The following is a 16,940-nucleotide window of genomic DNA, read 5'->3' on the forward strand; positions in this document are numbered from 1 at the left end:
CCAAATTCAAGACCGTTGCAAGACTAGCCCTAATTTCTATTCTTTAGTTTAGTTTTTTTTTTTTTTAAAAAAGATTTACTTATTATGTATACAACATTCTACCTGCATGTATGCCTGCACACCAGAAGAGGGCACCAGATTTCATCATAGATGGTTGTGAGCCACTATATGGTTGTTGGGAATTGAACTCAGGACCTCTGGAAGAGCAGCCAGTGCTCTTAACCTCTGAGCCATCTCTCCAGCCCCTATCCTTTGGTTTTTTAAAGCTAAAATAACAATGTTGGGTAAAGTACTTAATTGGCTGTTTTGTTGTTATTCTTACGCATTGAACTCAGAGCCTTAAGCATCTAAGCTTCAGTACACTGAGCTACATATCTCAAGCCCTGGAAATGGTACATAGAACACCCATGCCAATTGTTTGACAAGACGTTTATCTTTATTTAAATATTCACATCCACTCTGGAAAACTGGCTAAGGCTTCTAGAAGCTATAAGGACTTGCCACAACTTTCTGATAATCCTGCCAGGATTTATATGAGTTCCAGGCCCTCACCACACTATTGAACTCTAAGCGATCATGGGGGCGTGTGTAGGCAAGGATATGACTTAAATTCTCCGGGTTTGCTGAACAGGAATACTTGCTGCCCTTTGACTGGTCTCAACAGGTGTGGGCTGGTCGTTGTCAAGGTATCAAAAAACTGGGAGATACAAACACCCCAGGCTCTCAGACCAGCGATCTACAATACTAGTCATGACTATGCAATTAAAAGTCTTCTGTCTTGTCCCACTTCTTCTAGCCAGCTATGTGCAGACCTTTTCCAAGCCAGAAAAGATGAAGGTAAGTAAGGGCCATAAAGAGCACAGCAGAGCTGAACACGGTCGCTCTTAGGCTCTGCTCCGAGTTCGCCCTTCCATCCTTCTTCTCAGAGTCTCACGCCTGTCTTCTTCTCCTGGTGGTCACCCCAAATTTTTCTTCTCTTCACTTTCATAAATATATGTTGTTGAGTTGCATATGGATAAGGAAGAAAGGGTTCCCTAGCAATGGTCCTTTCTCCACTACTTCTCCAAGTGGATGCCCCCTACAAGACCCATTAGAAGAAGGCAGAACTACCATGGTCTTCCAGTAGGTGGTAACTGGGGTTTGGAGGAGAATTATGGAAAAACAAAACAAAGCAAAAAACGAATGTGGATTTTTAAGACTAAAGGAACACTTGGAGAGAAACAATAGCCAGAGTCCTAAAGCGATTCCATCTGGAGCTCTGGAGCCCCAGCACTAGGTGCCTGAGAATCGAGTCTTAGCTCTACTCTCAGTATGGAGCTCAGCGACCTTAACAATCTCTGTCTGTGTGGAGCACTAGGTGTCTGAGAATCGAGTCTTAGCGCTACTCTCAATATGGAGCTCAGCGACCTTAACAATCTCTGTGTGGAGGTAGAAAGGGCAGTCCACGGGAGAATAGCAATATATGAGAGGGGACACTAGCAGCAATCAAGTATTCATTCACACAGTGAGATATAACTTCTGGGGTACAAATTCTACCCATTCCTAATTTGTGGGTTATATTATACAGCTAGGGTGAGATATCAAAAATTACTATGCAGATAATTTGTTCTATAAAAGGCAGCTCTGGGAAGATATGGTTCCTATGTAACTTAGAGCTGCCTGATTAGATGTGGAGACTCGGTGTTTAATAAAGCCTGGTGTGAGGGCATGGGGACCTAATATTCAGATTCAAAAAACATTTGGAAGAGCAGAATAATCATCCAGAATAAACTGGAGGAGCCAGTGAGATGACTCAGCCATTAAGAGTGCTTGCTGCTCTTACAGAAGGCCAGGGTTCAATTCCCAGCACTTACATGGTAGCTCACAACTGCTTCTACTTCTTCTCACCTCTGCAGGTTCCTACATGTAAATACACACACACACACACACACACACACACACACACACACACAACATTTACACACATATACACATGCACATTAAATAAATAAATATAATTTTGGAGGTAAAAATAAACTGGAATAGCTGGGCATGGTGGTTCATCCCTGAACACTCAAAGAGCTGAAGCAGGAGAATTGACGTGAATTTGAAGGCCAGCCTGGCCTAGATAAGATCAGACCATGCCTCAAACCCTCCCTCTCCCAGATAGGTAAGATGGACTAAAATGAATCTTCAAGTCCTGTCTTTCTAAGATATTGTACTGTAGTACTCAATATGACTTTCATTGCTGTAACTCCCTATCTGCTTCCCCAAAATAGTGTGACTTGGAAGCAGGCACCAGGAAGGTGAAAATGAGTGCTTTTTATATGTTCTGAGTATTGCTGGTATATGCAAGTGTGTGTGCATGTATGTGTGTGTGTATTTAAAGGAAGGCTCAAAAGCTTACATAGAGAAAGTGCCTTTCCCATGAGAGGAGGACCTCCAGCCTCAAGTGCTAGTGAGGGGATCATCAATTGTATAGGGTTGGAACTGTGGCTTTGTTTTGCACTATTCCCTCTCTGGGTGGGAGCAGATGGGTCTGACTACACCCTTCCCAGCACTGCATTTCCGGGACGTCTGTCTAAGTCCATCTTTTTCTAGCCAACTCAGCGGTGCTTTCTCAGTCGATGGCATGTAGCTTTCTCTTCATGATTTTTTATACTCCTTGTATTTCTATATATATGTTCTGCCTCCCTAGCACTGTGAGTGGACCTGGCTGTGCTGGTGAGCATCCATTCATACACCTTTGCATTGCAGGGGCCCAGGCAAGGCAGAGACAGAAATAAAACATAAGACCTGCCTTATAGAGAAATTTAACATGAGAACAGGCAATGAGCATTTTGTGTAGAACTTATTTCTGCTCTCTTACAATCTGCTCACACGTGTTCAGATGTGACAGGTTAGCCTGTCTCGATCCGAGATAGGCTTTAGGGCTTCCCACATCCTTTCTTGACACATACCATAGTTTCCACAGTGTTGACATAAGACAACCATAGGAGTAAGAGAGTGACAGTAAGAGAATTTTATCATGAAAATTGCACTGGATTCTAGAATGACACACCTGGGAACTTCTTTGTTCTGTTTTACTGTTGGGGAGAGGAGCTCTGAGGCCCGGGAATGAGAGCTGCCCAGATTCACAGACACTCTGAATGGTAGATCTTATTCCAGGCTAGAGATCTCCCCATTCTATCATGCTCTTGAGCGGGTTGAGAAGTCAGAAGACCTAGAGAAAGAGAAATAACTAGGCCATCTTGAAGCACTGTAGCATTGAAAATCTAGCCCTCTCAGAGAGCAAGCAGGCAGCGTGCCTTTAATACATGGCTGTCCACAGTCCTCACAAACGCCAAAGTTCTTTTCTCTTTGCTGCCATTTGCTCTCTAGTTCCTTTCAGTCTGATTCATCCACACATGGCCTGGTCTCCTGCCATGCCAGGGGAAGAGATGAGTGACAGACAACCCTTTTGCCACTTCTTTCTCCACAAAAAGCAATGATTGTATGTCAAGCCCCACTGTTCCGTCTTCTAATCCCTTACACAATTCCTGTTTGTTTCTGCATCCTGGTTAACACCTTCATTGTTCATGCGTGTTTTGACCGATCAAACAGACAGGGGGTGCTGTTGTCAATCATAACAAAGCTTTCAAAACTCTTCCAGATGAATTGCTACAAAGACGTGAAAGGCACCATCTATGACTACGAGACTCTCTCTCTCAATGGGAAGGATCGCGTTCAGTTCAAGCAGTATGCAGGCAAGCACGTCCTCTTTGTCAACGTGGCTACCTACTGCAGTCTGACAATTCAGTACCCTGGTAAGAATTCAGAGCCATGTGACCTTGTGACAAAAATTTCCAGCTGCCTGTATTCTTGGGAATTCTATTCCAATTCTATGTGTCATAGTAATTTGCTTCATTCTCTGATGTTTTAAATTGGCATGTGATGGCCCACACATCAAACCTAGGCAGTTTATTTTTTCATATGGGCTTTATTGGAACACAGCACATCCTCACCTATGGCTGCTTTCCCATCCTAAGGCAGAGGTCAGTAGTTCTGTTCTGTGGCTACTAGGGATGAAGAGCTTGTGATCTGCAAAATCTGAAACACCATTCAGCTCTTTACAGAAGTCTTTACAGGAGAAAACAAAACTGCTGGCCCTTTCCTTGGGTAGGACGGGGGTCTGCTTTGAGATTGCCATTGGAACCAATATGTATCAGTGATTTGATATATCTCAGAAAGTTCCATAAGAGTCCTTGGCAAAGACGGGAGGGAAGAGCCATGTTTTTTGAGACTGTTCTAGGGAGATCTACAATGAACATGAGAGGGGCACAGGAGCTTTATACCTGGTTTACCACATGACCAGAGTAGAGCTTGGTGGAGGAGGCTTCCGGCCTTCTTGTGAATTATTATGGTGTGCAGCATGCTTTGCAGAAGTAATGTATTCATAAGGATCAAAGTTAAAGGAACAAAAAGTCTTAGAGTGAAAACCGTTTTCCTTCTTACCCCTCTGAGAATACTGTCATGTTTGTGGAAGACATTCTTTCTTCCGACACTCCCGTTGTCAATATTGTAAACTTTATTTGATGACTTCTAAATTAATAAAGTCCTTTTGAAGTCAGTCCAACTCCTCATTTTTTTAATCAAACAAAAAATTCATCTTACCAGTTTATAGGGATCTTAAAAATGACTTACAATCTGGCGTGCAAGGCATAGCTGTGGTTCCTATACTCCAAAGGCTGAGGAAGGAAGCTCAGAGTTTGAGATTAGCCTGGGCTAATAGGGTGACCATATCTCAAAGAGAAAAAAGAAATCTACTTATTTAATTTCCACTTAACATGTAACAAATAAATAATCCTGGGAAAAGCCCCCGAAGGGCTGAAGGCAGGCTTCCTAATTTTTTGTCTCTTTCTTGGAGAGAGGAGTGATTTCCTGGTAAAGACAAGAGGGATGGGAAGGAAGAGAGAAAAGTGTGTGGAAATAGGGAGGCAATCTTTAACTTTAAAAGGGGCCTTTGAGAGATGCCAGTTGGCCAAGCTGTATCCTAGTGTGACTGACTTGTATTTGTCAAGGGACTAAACAGTTAATAAAAGCAGGCAGTTGGAACTCTTCATGGCGGTGGACAGGAGCACCGAAGTATGTGTTTTGAGTCAACTCTGAGGACTGTCTTTAGAGGTAGAACTTATCTTTGACTCCCAGGGCAGTTGCTGAGTATCAGGAAGTTCAGCTGGAAACTCTCAGCTCCTGCTACCTGTCAAGATTGTCTGCACCTGCTCAGCATGAGCTAGCCTGTACCCAGAAGAGAGCCTCAGTTCTCATCTGTGCCTGTTCCTTTAGGAAAAGAATTCCCCAACAAGAAGGGCTAGACAATGAGCTGTAGTATTTCTGGCTGGCTTTGTTTAGATGGTGTCAGACTTTTAAGTAACAACCATGGGCAGGCTCCATCTCAGAGGAAAAGAATTAGAAAGGAAACCTGGGAATCCCTGTTTGTAAAAAGGACTGGGTATAATTGTGAGCTTGAGAAATGTTGGACCATAACTAAGGGGCTCAGAATGCACATCTAACTTAAGTCACGACTTTTAGCCTTTCTGATCAGATCGTTTTCTCCTTCTGTTTCCTTCTCTGTAAAATGACCAACCCATGGGGTCAGCCTGGGCTATATAAATTTCCACATGTTGGTTATAGTAGAAACAGACTCAATAGATCCTTCCTTGATGTGGGGTCTCCAGGTCAGGCCATCATGTCGTCCCTTTTCTAACCACAGAACTCAGTGCACTGCAGAAGGACTTGAAGCCATTCGGCTTGGTTGTGTTGGGCTTTCCCTGCAACCAGTTTGGAAAGCAAGAACCAGGAGAAAATAAAGAGATTCTTCCTGGGCTCAAGTAAGTACCTGCCTTGTTGTAGGGGGCCAGACTGTTGTCAATTATAATAAAGGAGTTCCCATGACCCCTTGTCACCTTCTCTGTCTCACAAGCCTCTCAGGGCCTCCAAGCCTCCTGGGAGGGTGGTAATTCATAGGTTCAGGGGCACCTGCAAGCAGATTTTAATTGATGAGAATCTGACGGGGTCCATGGAGCCTCTCTTCACTCCCGACTGAGACCTGGATGGATGGTGGAGAAATTGGAGATCAGCTACTCCTGAGAGAGAAGCAGCGAAAGGAGCAAAGATAGACTAGAAATCAGAAATATGAAGTCAACCAGAGACCAACATGCAAAACAGGCTTTTGTCGCCTGCATGCCACTGTTAGCGGAAGCTGCTTGTTCATTCCCGGTCGCCCAGACCCGAAAGAGTTACACAGAAACCGTATTAATTAAATCACTGCTTGACCAATAGCTTAAGTGTATTTCTAGCTAGTTCTTATATCTTAAATTAACCCATTTTATTAATTTGTGCATCACCACGAGGCTCGTGGTTTACTGGTAAAGTTCTGGGTGTCTGTCTTCTTCAGCGGCGGCTACATGGCTTCTCTCTGACCCTGCCTACTCTTTCTATATATTTTTCAGCCTGATTATATTCTGTTAAGCCATTGGCCAAAAGCAGCTTTTTAATTAACCAATGGCAATAAAACATATTCATAGCATCCCGAGGGGAGTCCCACATCATCCCACCACCACCCCACCAAATCCCGGGCTCTTTCTGCTCTTCCTCTGTCTGTATCTGGATGTCCTGTCATAACGTTCACCTTCACGGCCCACCCTTTGACTCGTTGCAGGTATGTTCGTCCAGGAGGAGGATATATACCTAATTTCCAGCTGTTTGCGAAAGGCGATGTAAACGGTGAAAAAGAACAGAAAATCTTCACCTTCCTGAAGGTGAGCGAATTGCTGGAATATGGATCACTCCCAATCTTGCTAGCTTCCCGTGGGGGCTTAAAATTTCCATTTGTTGGTTATGGTAGAAACAGACCCAAGGGTTCATTCCTGGAAGTGGGTTGATCTTTCTGGATGAAATCCCCTGCTAGTCTTTCCATGTGTAGGACTCTGGTTTGGGGAGGAATAAACAGCTGTGTGCAGTGGCAGCTTTTACTTGGCCCATTGCTCACTGATGTGCATTCCCTCACTCATTCAAGGCATGTTTTGATGGCTGTCTGCCACCTATAGGATAGGCTACATAGTAACGACATGAAGAGCTCAGAGCTCTACAACTGTACGGCTCTCCATGGACTGATGAAACAGAGCAGGGGTGGCTCCATAAAGTCCACCCATCTCATTTTTATGATTGCCCTCTATTTGAAGGTCATGGACCACATGTGAGTTATTCTTATGTTTCTTTTTAATTAAGTGACAAAATGTGGTTTAGTCTTTTTTCTTCTTTGATAAAGTCTTAAAGTAGCTCTAAGCTGTTCCCCAAAGGTATTTTTTGAAATTCCACAAGTTCATAGAACCCTAGACCTTGGAAAGAATATTCTAGTTCAAGTCACTCACTTTGCACCCAAAAAAAGGAAAATGAGCCTGCACAATCTTATTTATCTGACATCAGCATTTGGGAGGTAGAGTCATGAGGATCGGGAATTCAAGGTCAACTTCAGATATATGTTGAGTTTGAGGCCAGCATGGGCTGTGTGAGACCCTGTTTCAGAAAACAAGAAGAAATGAAAGTTTGAAAAGCAATACATCTTAACCTATGCAATGTGACTGTGAGAGAAAGAATGAGGGCATGCAGTTAGGCTATGGTGTCAGCAGCGTTCTTGGTGACTAGCAGAGCCTGTGGGGTTTCGCAGGAACCACAGGAGGCGAAGATGTTTGAGACTCACGGGGAGGGGCTTGCCAGTGAGCGACAATAGCCTGGACCATCTGGGAACAGAAATCGTGTGTTTTAGATGTTTGAGACTCACAGGGAGGGATCGCCAGTGAGCGACGATAGCCTGGACCATCGAGAAACAGAAATCATGTGTTTTCTTTTCTCTGCTCCTCCGCTGCAGCACTCCTGTCCTCACCCCTCAGAGGTTGTGAGCACAAAAAAGCACATCTCCTGGGAGCCAGTGAAAGTGCATGACATCCGCTGGAACTTCGAGAAGTTCCTGGTGGGACCCAGTGGGGTCCCTGTCATGCGCTGGTCCCACCTTGCTCCTGTCAGCACTGTCAAGGCTGATATCGTGGCGTACCTGAGGCAGTTCAAAACCATGTAGGAAGGCCATGCTACTTATTTCTCTCCTAGAGAGCTGCTCTGAAAAAAAATCCGTCTTCTTAACACACTCTACTTAAATGGACTCTACCGGCCCAAGTCACCCCTAAACTGCCTAAGTCTCTTCCCTAAACTCCCCTGCACAAAGTGGATTTATGCCTGGGAAGTGGCAGAGATTTTTCCTTGTAAGATATACGAGTTGAAGAACAAAAGAAAAGAAAAAAATCTAGATCGAGAGATCCCAGTTATAGATTTGGCTGGGTGTGTCACTCACCACCTATAATGTCTGCACTCAGCAAACAGACAATAGAAACATGAGTTCCTTGTAGCTGTCTGAGCTACAAGAGACCTTGTCTCAAAAAAAAAAATTCCATCAACAACAACACAACCATATTGAACCACTCAAATTCATCAAAGGATATGAGAATAGCTTGGTTGGACTTTGTGTCTGGAGGAAGTGTCTCCTTGGCCATTCTGATTCCTTCTATTTCCAGCCTGAAGGTGCAGGAATAGTTGTGGAGGTTGGTGAGACAGTCTAGGTCCTTCTTCCTAAAATTTTTGTCTCCTGATACAAACGTGTTGTATGTTCACATGCCTTTTTGATTCGGTTTTCATCTTGTGGGCCCTTCTGTGGCCCATCTGTGGGCGAGTGGGAGCAATTTGACTCACACAGGAGGAAGGTGTCTGTCTCCCTCCTGCCAGGATCCCAGCCAAACTCATCTCTGATTCTACAAGTGTTCCTTCCTGTCTGATCTTCAGTGGTTCAGTTAGTGATGGTACATTATATCGCCTGAAGGGCAGGGTCCTCTCACACAACCTGGGACTCCTCAACTTCAGAACTAGACATATTATTTCTAATAAAATGTTTTCTGAAGCATCCAAGACCTCTGTGATTCATTCTTAATCAGTGCTTATGTTTAAATCTCTCTCTTCCTGCTTGCAGTATCGGTGACATCCAGATTACAAACCTCCTCAGGGACAGTATTTATCCTTCCAGGTGTCTAGAAAGTTGTCCCCTGATGGTTTGTGGCTGGAAGTTATTTTTAGGAATTGTCTCAAACCAAGTTTATCCCATGAAGACTTAGCTGCAAGGGTTTAGCTGAGACCCCATCAGTTCCAGAGATGCGAGGGGAATTGACTGGTCCGCCTTTGTCCTTGCCCTGCATCCCAGTCTTTCTCTCCAGTAAAGTCCACTCTCTAGTTTGCTGTGTGTTTTAGTCTTCATTCAGGGTGAGCATCAAATTCAGAATAATCCCATCAACGGAAACCCCAAGCCTAGGTGTTGACAATTCACTAATGTCCTTGTAAATTTTTTCTTGAAATGTTGGGTGTCAAACTGGAAATTGCTCATGATAGGCAGATGCTGCAGACATTGAGTCACAACTCCAGTAACCCAATAATCAGGATGAATTAGCATCTCTATTTCAGTTCTCACAATCTTCTTCCTAGGAACTCCAATGTACTGTTATCAAACACAAAAAAATCACATCAAAGGAAAAGATGTTAATGTGATTTTTTTTTTAGATTAAATTATCCACCGCCTGGTTAGTAATTAGAAAATGAATATATTACCAATAGCTGCTGGCACAAAGTAACTGTGTGATTATTAAGGCTTCCCTCAACCTGAGTGATACAGCTTACCTTGGAGGGATACAGACTAGTAATATCCTGGTACTCAAAGCCATGTGTGATAATAGAATGGCCATTCCTGAAGGACATCAACAATTTGGTTGAACACAGTGAACAATTGTGGTGACACATCATGACATGAAGGCAAATGTGAAACCATGACTCCTGGATCCTTTTAAAAAAATCTCATTTATTTATTTATTTATGCACATTTATAATCCCAGTATTGAGACAGGAGAGTCACCCAGTCAAGGTCAGCCTGAGTCACATCGTGAGACCCTGCCTCAAAACAAATGAGAGAGAGAGAGAGAGAGAGAGAGAGAGAGAGAGAGAGAGAGAGAGAGAAATGATAGCAACAACATCGCTCATGTTCTGCTACTCAACAGCACGAAGGAACTAAGCTAAATTCCAAATTTAAGTTGTGCTCCCTCTGCGCCAGGTGAAGATGCTGATGGGAAAGGCTAGGTCATCTAGACACCAAATGCTTTAATACACAAGCATACCCAGCTTCCATAAAACTGAAGTCCCTGGTTGCAGGCTCACTCGCTAAGACCCCTGAGCATCGTTAGAAAGCCTCTTGTGTGAACAGGGAAACATCTGCCTTTGTGTGTTTCTTTGGGACTGAATGGCTGTGGGACCAGGTGGGACAGAGACTTCTGTCAACAGAGAGTGAGGCACATCAGAGTACATTTACCAAGTAATGCTGGGGACCCCCTGTGAATATTCCTCACAGCAATGCTGATGAATAAACCTTCAGTTTGTGTAGGGATAAGTCCCGCCCCTTAGGGGGCGTGTTCGCCTCGGGCTAATGTTTGCCTATAAATTTGGCTAGCGTGCTCCCAGCCCTCTCTTCTGCTTTCCTGGTCCCCACGGGAACGGTGGTTCTGTAAGTCTATTTCGCCATTAAAGCTGTATATATATTTTTACAATCTGTCTGCATTCGTTTACGTCGTTACAAGTTTGAAAAATGAATGTGCAGTGACATAGGTCATCTTAGTCATATTTTTGAATAATTCTTATATATTAATTTTTAAAATCATTGTGTGTGTGTGTGTCATTGGGGGTGGGGAGCGAGCCCACGCTATAGCACCTGTGTAGCCATCAGAGGGTAACTCTGGGGTCAGCTCTCTCCTTCCATCTCGACAAGCACCTTTAAGTGGTTGAGCAAACCCTCTGGCCACCAACATTGTTGAGTATTTTAACAAAAAAAAAAGTGTTTTAAAAAATGTTTTCCTAATGTTATGTACATGGGTGTTTTGTGTGCATGCTCATCTATCTGCAGACTGAGAAGAGGCCATGGCATCCCATGGAACCACAGTGACGGAAGCTTGGGAGCCACCATGTGAGAGTTGGGAATTGAACCCAGGACCTCTACAAAAGCAGCCAGTGCTCTCTTGCTGGGGTATCTCTCCAGCCCTAACAAAAAGTATTTTTTTTAAAAAAGTTCATCTCAATCTGCAAATTTTCACAGAAAAAGGTGGTGGTAGAAGAAACAAACCCTGAAATAAAATAACAAATGTAGCCCTCATGGTGCATGCCTGCAATCCCAGAAACTGGGAAGCTTAAAAAAGAGTATTGCTGAGACCCGTAGAGGATAGCCTGGGCTACTGTGGGGCTGCCTAAAAAGAAAATTGAAATTTTAGAAACTCTAAAAACAATTATTTTATTTTTCTTTCTGCATTTGCTTTGGCCACATTGCATATGTTAAGTGTTTTTCTTTTCTTAATGATACTAAGTAGTGGTAGCATTGGGTGCTAAGAGTCTAAAAGCGTTTGCTTCATGGCAGCAAAGTATCTTCAACAGTCCTAGGTCACACCCTAAGGGGAGTGTCTGGAGGGGCTGGAGCCACTTGTGCTGCAGAAGAGAGCTGAGCAGCTGAGCGACTAAGTGCCTGCAGAGTGAGGACCGTGGAGACAGGCCACAATTTCCCAGGAGTGGAAAACTCACAGTGACAGACAGGACTGGTCTGCATGCACCTGCCTAACTCCATCTTTTGTTCAGCCAAGGTGATTTCTATCAAAATAATTTCTAATGGCATTTAGAGATTTTAAATGCTGTATTTAAAGAAGCCATAGTAAAAACAAAACAAAAACAAAAAACCAAGGTTCAGGTGTCAGTGGTATGGACTCTGGGGGGCCCAGTGTTGGTAGGACAGACTTAAGATGACTAATTTTGATAGCAGCAGATCATGGGGGAGTCCAGCCCTAACTGATACATCTATATCTCCTACAGTTCCTGCATCTAACGTTCAGGAAACACCACTAAAGAGGGGCTGGAATACCAGGAAGTCTGCTACAAAACAGTCTTTCTTAGAAATGACTGTTTAAATGAGACTAGAACAATTGGCATTATCAATGGACATGTAAAAATGGAAAGAAAGGAAAATTTGAGGGTCTCACCTGTAGACAAAGAAATATAGGCAACTAATGCCTGCTGGGAGGAGAACTAGCCTCTCCAAGGATAAGCCCTCCTATTCACTATTCACAGAGTGCTCGGTCTTGTAACTATATGCACATCAATAACAATGGACTCGATAGGTTACACACAACACACACACATATACACATATGTAACAATAATGAAAGAAAAAGAGGTATCAATTTGAGAACTTGAGTGTGGAGGTGAGAACATCGGAAAGATTCAAAGGAGTGTAGCTGAGGGGGACTGGAGGGAGAAAATTGGGGAAAAACAAAATAATTCTATTTTAATTAAAAACATATTAAAGAAAAAAAAGAAAATGCCACCACTGCATCATCCTGTGTATTTGGGACATTCTTTTTTTCTCTTCTTTCTTTCTTTCTTTCTTTCTTTCTTTCTTTCTTTATTTCTTCCTTCCTTAATTCCTTTTTTCCTTTCTTCTTTTCCTTCTTTCTTTATTTGTTTGGTGTTTTATTTATTAGGTGGGGGGTCGAGATTATTGATGTATGCTCCTGTAAACAAGAAAAGCAAGAATGCAAGGTCATCCTCGGTAATATAAAGAGTATACCTTGCTTACAAGGTCCCTGTCTCAGGGAGGGGGAGGGGGGATGACAAATAGCCCAATTTATTTAATCACTTAAGATTATTCATAATTAGCTTGAATGTAACTTGACTCACCATATTTTCTAATGATGTGTCCATTTCCTCTATTCGAACTCACCTGTTAGGATTAGTGTCCTTTTATAGAAGCCTTTTGTCCTCTTGGCGTCCATCCCGCGTCCATCTTCTCAGAGTTTTAAAAGTCTGTTCTCTGATTCCTCAGATTATTTTGGTTTCTCAGACTCCTCCACATCCACCTGATTAACGTGTGTGATCCAGCTTTTTTGAGTTGTGAGATATTTTCCTTTCCAATGGGGCAACCTTTAAATGGACTTGAAAAATAACATTCTCAAGGCTCGTAAGACTTTCTACACACAGACTGTATCCATCCCGCCCCCGTTAGGCCCTTCCCACCCCACGGTACGCACGCACCAGCTCTGCTGCCCGCACAGTCCGTCTGAAACACAGTCATCTCCAAACTCGCATCACACAGTTCTTGTAAGCGAGTGGTCACTGTAGCGAGACAATTCAGGCTGAAGCGGCAGAAAGGGGAGGTGAAAAAATACCAACCACGAAGGGATTCGAACCCTCAATCTTCTGATCCGAAGTCAGACGCCTTATCCATTAGGCCACGTGGTCCTACGGTAACTAGAGGGTGAAAAAGTGTAACAAATGGCTAGAATGTGAGCAGTCGGCTGGCTCTGTACAGTCCTTAGTTTTAGCTGAACCGCACATTCTTTGTGGTGAACATGATCCCAAAGACGCAATTGATATCCTAAAAGTTTAAGACACACCTTGGACGTAGCACAGTAGCAAGTAAAATGCAGATCTCCTGCCTTTAATCTCAGCACTCTGGAAGCAGAGGCGGGCGGATTTCTGGCAGGGAGGACCATCTTGGCAACATAGTGTTTTTCAGGACAGCCAGGGATACAAAAAGAGACTCTGCCTCAAAACAAACAAACAAACAAACAAAATCACAACAACCACCTCCCCCCAAAAGAATATATTTCAGATTTCTCCAAACACCCCAAAGTGTGTATCGCTCCACGTGCCTCTCAACTGATAAGGGTTTTAGTAAAGAAATAGGAATTTAGTAAAGAAAAAAAAAATTCATCATCCCTCTTTAATCTTTGCTCCACGTGGTTGGCCAGTTCAGTCAGGTCTGAGACCCTCTGGGAATAAGTGATAATCCTGTAAAGGGAGAAGAAAGACCCTCCCTGTAACCCTGCCCTGCGCGCCTGTCCCCAGCCCACCACGCAGTCGGTAAACCTTGCTACGTGTTCTCCAGTGTGACCCCTAGAGAGGGAGTAGAGTGTAGCGGTTGATCCTTTGTCAACTTGCCACTCGGAATCGCGGACGTAGGGAGCCTCACCTGAGGAATAATTCTGATTGCCTTAAATGATGTGGAAAGACTCTCCCTGAATATGGTAGCAGCACTGCCTCAAAAACAAAAACAAAATAAATAAACAAACCTACTAGGTAGAAGGGAGATTATTTACCGTGGCTGGTTTCGTTCAGTGTTTCCGGGCTCCCATCCTTGACCTAAGGACCACGAATTCTCTAGGATTTCCGTGCCAGGGTGTGACTGCTGAGGTTCCCAGCCCCGTGGGCTCTCCGACGTGAGACTGCCACCGTGGGACTGCACCCCCACGGAAGTCCTCAGCTTCCAAGCTGATATATATATATATGCACCGGGAAACACCATGCCATTTCTTTCCTCAGCCATACTGAGGTTCCAGTCATAGTCATCTGGGACTCATTTCCCCAACTTTGGAAGTGTGGAAGAAACCTGATTTTCTAAAAAGCTTGACCAATCGGAGACCACCTCCTCTGACCCTGCGGTTTCTTTCCCTTGCGCTGTAGGAAAGCGAGGTCTAACAACCTCTGACCGTGAGCCACCTTAGTGGCCCACAGAGCTTGACAAGGGTCAATGTACAACCAGGATCCAAACTTACTCTGAGACCTAAAAACATGATAATTTTTAAATTGATTTTATTGAGCTACACATTTTTCTCTGCACTCTTTCCTTCCTCTCCTCTCCCCTTCAGCCCTCTCCCATGGTTCCCATGCTCCCAATTTACTCAGGAGATCTTGTCTTTTTCTACTTCTCATGTAGATTAGATCCATGTATGTCTCTCTTAGGGTCCTCATTGTTGTCTAGGTTCTCTGGAATTGTGAATTGTAGGCTGGTTTTCTTTGCTTTATGTCTAAAAGCCATTTATGAGTGAGTACATATTTGTCTTTCTGAGTCTGGGTTACCTCACTCAATATGATGTTTTCTAGCTCCATCCATTTGCCTGCAAATTTCAATATGTCATTTTTTTCTGCTGTGTAGTACTCCATTGTGTAAATGTACCACATCTTCTTTATCTATTCTTCGTCGAGGGGCATTTAGGTTGTTTCCAGGTTCTGGCTATGACAAACAAAGCTGTTATAAACATAGTTGAGCACATGTTCTTATGGCATGGTTGAGCATCCTTTGGATATATACTCAAAAGTGGTATTCCCGGGTCTTGAGGAAGGTTGTTTCTTAATTTTCTGAGAAATAGCCACACTGAGGTAGGAGATTTCTGTGAGTTCAAGTCCAGCCAGGGCTACACAGAGAATCCCTGGCTCACAAACAAACAAACAAACAACATAAGGATTTTTTAAAAAAAATGACAATGTAGCCCTGGCTGTCCTGGAACTCACTTTGTAGACTCACAGAGCTCCTCCAGCCTCTGCCTCCCTCCCTAGTGCTGGAATTGAAGGCTTGAGCCACCATCGCCCGGCCGAAACACTTAAAGCATCCCTGCTAAGGACAGTCTCTGGACTCTTCAGCACGGAAACCTGAGCTGAAACAGGGAAGCCAAGGGGGCGGGAAGCCAAATGGGTAGAAGAAGTGGGCTCCCCTCGCCGACTGATTCAGAAGTTTTGAAGGATCCCTTCTGTACTTGCGACCCCTTCTGCACCGGCGCTGGACCAGTAGTTTACACTAAGCATTCCTCAATCCCCAAGCGTCATCAAGACTTAGACCCAAACCCGCTACTGAATCGCAAAGCAAGAAAAAAAAAACCTGAAAGAAACTGTGAGGAGGCGGAGAGAAAGAGGCTGCCTTTAACCCTGAAGGCAGAAAACACAGACAGGAGGCATCAAATCGCTCGCTCACTCACTCAACCAACAACCGGAGCTCTCTGCTTTAGGAGCAGAAGCCTCCGAACTGGGCAGCAGAAGGTGCTCTTTCCAAATTGTTATAACTGGCCATCGGTCAGAGTTCCCTCAAATCGGCTCGAGTCTCCAAGTCCCACAGCAACTTCCAGGCTGGGCGAAGCCTTTTCTAGTTTTGGAACATCAGCTGCGGTGCCCCGTGCCCCTCCCTCCCACTGCCGGGCCACTGTGCGCCCAGAGCGCACGTACAAACCAGCGCTCCTAAAAAGGATCTTAGTGCTCGGTTCCCCTTTTATTCTTTGTCTCCTATTCATTTGTTGCTAAAGAGAGGTGTTGCGAAGTCTGGGTTCTGTTATCCCGTCAATCTCAAGAAGGCGAACCGCTCCTTTGAAAGGTTCAGGAAGAAAAGAATGCTCAGCAGGCCCCACTGGGATTCGAACCCAGGATCTCCTGTTTACAAGACAGGCGCTTTAACCAACTAAGCCATGGAGCCAACTGCGGTATAGGCTTCCCAAATAAACCACTATTTAATGTCTGACAGTCACTTTGTTCATTTTTTTTTTGAAATAATTTAAATGTATTTTTAGGGTTTTTTTTCTTCTTACTATAGATTTAATTTCAATTTATTATAGATTTTATTTCAAATTATTGTGTATTATCCTTGAAAAGATTTTATTTCAAAGTATTGTGTATTATCCTTGAAAAGACCAAGAATATCAACTGCCTATAAGAACACTCAGCCTTCATCAGCCCCATAAGGCCCCTGCTCCCACAGAGCAAGTCCCCGGAAAGGTGGAACGCGGTACAGGACACCTTCCAACCTGGCAGAAGCCCACTCTCTGACTTCTGAATCTTCATACCACTTCTGCTGCGAATCCCGGTGTCGGGGGTATATTTACCCTACTCTCGTTTTCCATCTTTCCCTTTTGATCGCGGCTGTTTACTTGCTTAGCTAATAATTTTGTTTTGTTTTGTTTTGTTTGAAATAAGTTCTCACTTTCGCCTCCAATTCTCCTGTCTCAGCGTTGTGAGTTCTGGGGTTAGAGTGTGAGCCG

General features: G+C 43.9%; 1 protein-coding gene and 2 non-coding genes across 4 annotated transcripts; 1 reads left to right on the forward strand and 2 right to left on the reverse strand.

Moving 5' to 3' along the window:
• The first annotated feature begins 750 nt into the window (after nt 1-750).
• Nucleotides 751-8,095, forward strand: Gpx5 (glutathione peroxidase 5). Of its 2 annotated transcripts, XM_075971064.1 has the most exons (5): nt 751-837; nt 3,632-3,785; nt 5,732-5,849; nt 6,680-6,779; nt 7,889-8,095. In XM_075971064.1, the coding sequence occupies exons 1-5, from the start codon at nt 751-753 to the stop codon at nt 8,093-8,095; spliced, it is 666 nt and encodes a 221-aa protein (XP_075827179.1). The 2 variants fall into 2 exon arrangements, with proteins under 2 accessions (XP_075827179.1, XP_075827180.1); XM_075971065.1 differs by lacking the exons at nt 5,732-5,849; nt 7,889-8,095 and having other exon boundaries at nt 6,680-6,741.
• A 5,209-nt stretch (nt 8,096-13,304) lies between these two features.
• On the reverse strand, nt 13,305-13,377 carry Trnar-ucg (transfer RNA arginine (anticodon UCG)). The gene has a single exon. It is a non-coding gene; the product is annotated as a tRNA-Arg (tRNA).
• A 2,927-nt stretch (nt 13,378-16,304) lies between these two features.
• Nucleotides 16,305-16,378, reverse strand: Trnat-ugu (transfer RNA threonine (anticodon UGU)). Its single transcript has one exon. It is a non-coding gene; the product is annotated as a tRNA-Thr (tRNA).
• Nucleotides 16,379-16,940: the final 562 nt, after the last annotated feature.

The sequence above is a fragment of the Microtus pennsylvanicus genome, chromosome 4 (genome assembly GCF_037038515.1).
Source record: "Microtus pennsylvanicus isolate mMicPen1 chromosome 4, mMicPen1.hap1, whole genome shotgun sequence".
NCBI lineage: Eukaryota > Metazoa > Chordata > Mammalia > Rodentia > Cricetidae > Microtus > Microtus pennsylvanicus.

Bases quoted from the DNA above. Each gene is read 5' to 3' on its own strand.
- Gpx5 (XM_075971064.1), top strand. From the start codon at position 751: ATGACTATGCAATTAAAAGTCTTCTGTCTTGTCCCACTTCTTCTAGCC. The intron at 3,786-5,731 runs GTAAGAATTCAG...TTCTAACCACAG, and splicing joins TCTGACAATTCAGTACCCTG to AACTCAGTGCACTGCAGAAG. The intron at 6,780-7,888 runs GTGAGCGAATTG...CCTCCGCTGCAG, and splicing joins AAATCTTCACCTTCCTGAAG to CACTCCTGTCCTCACCCCTC.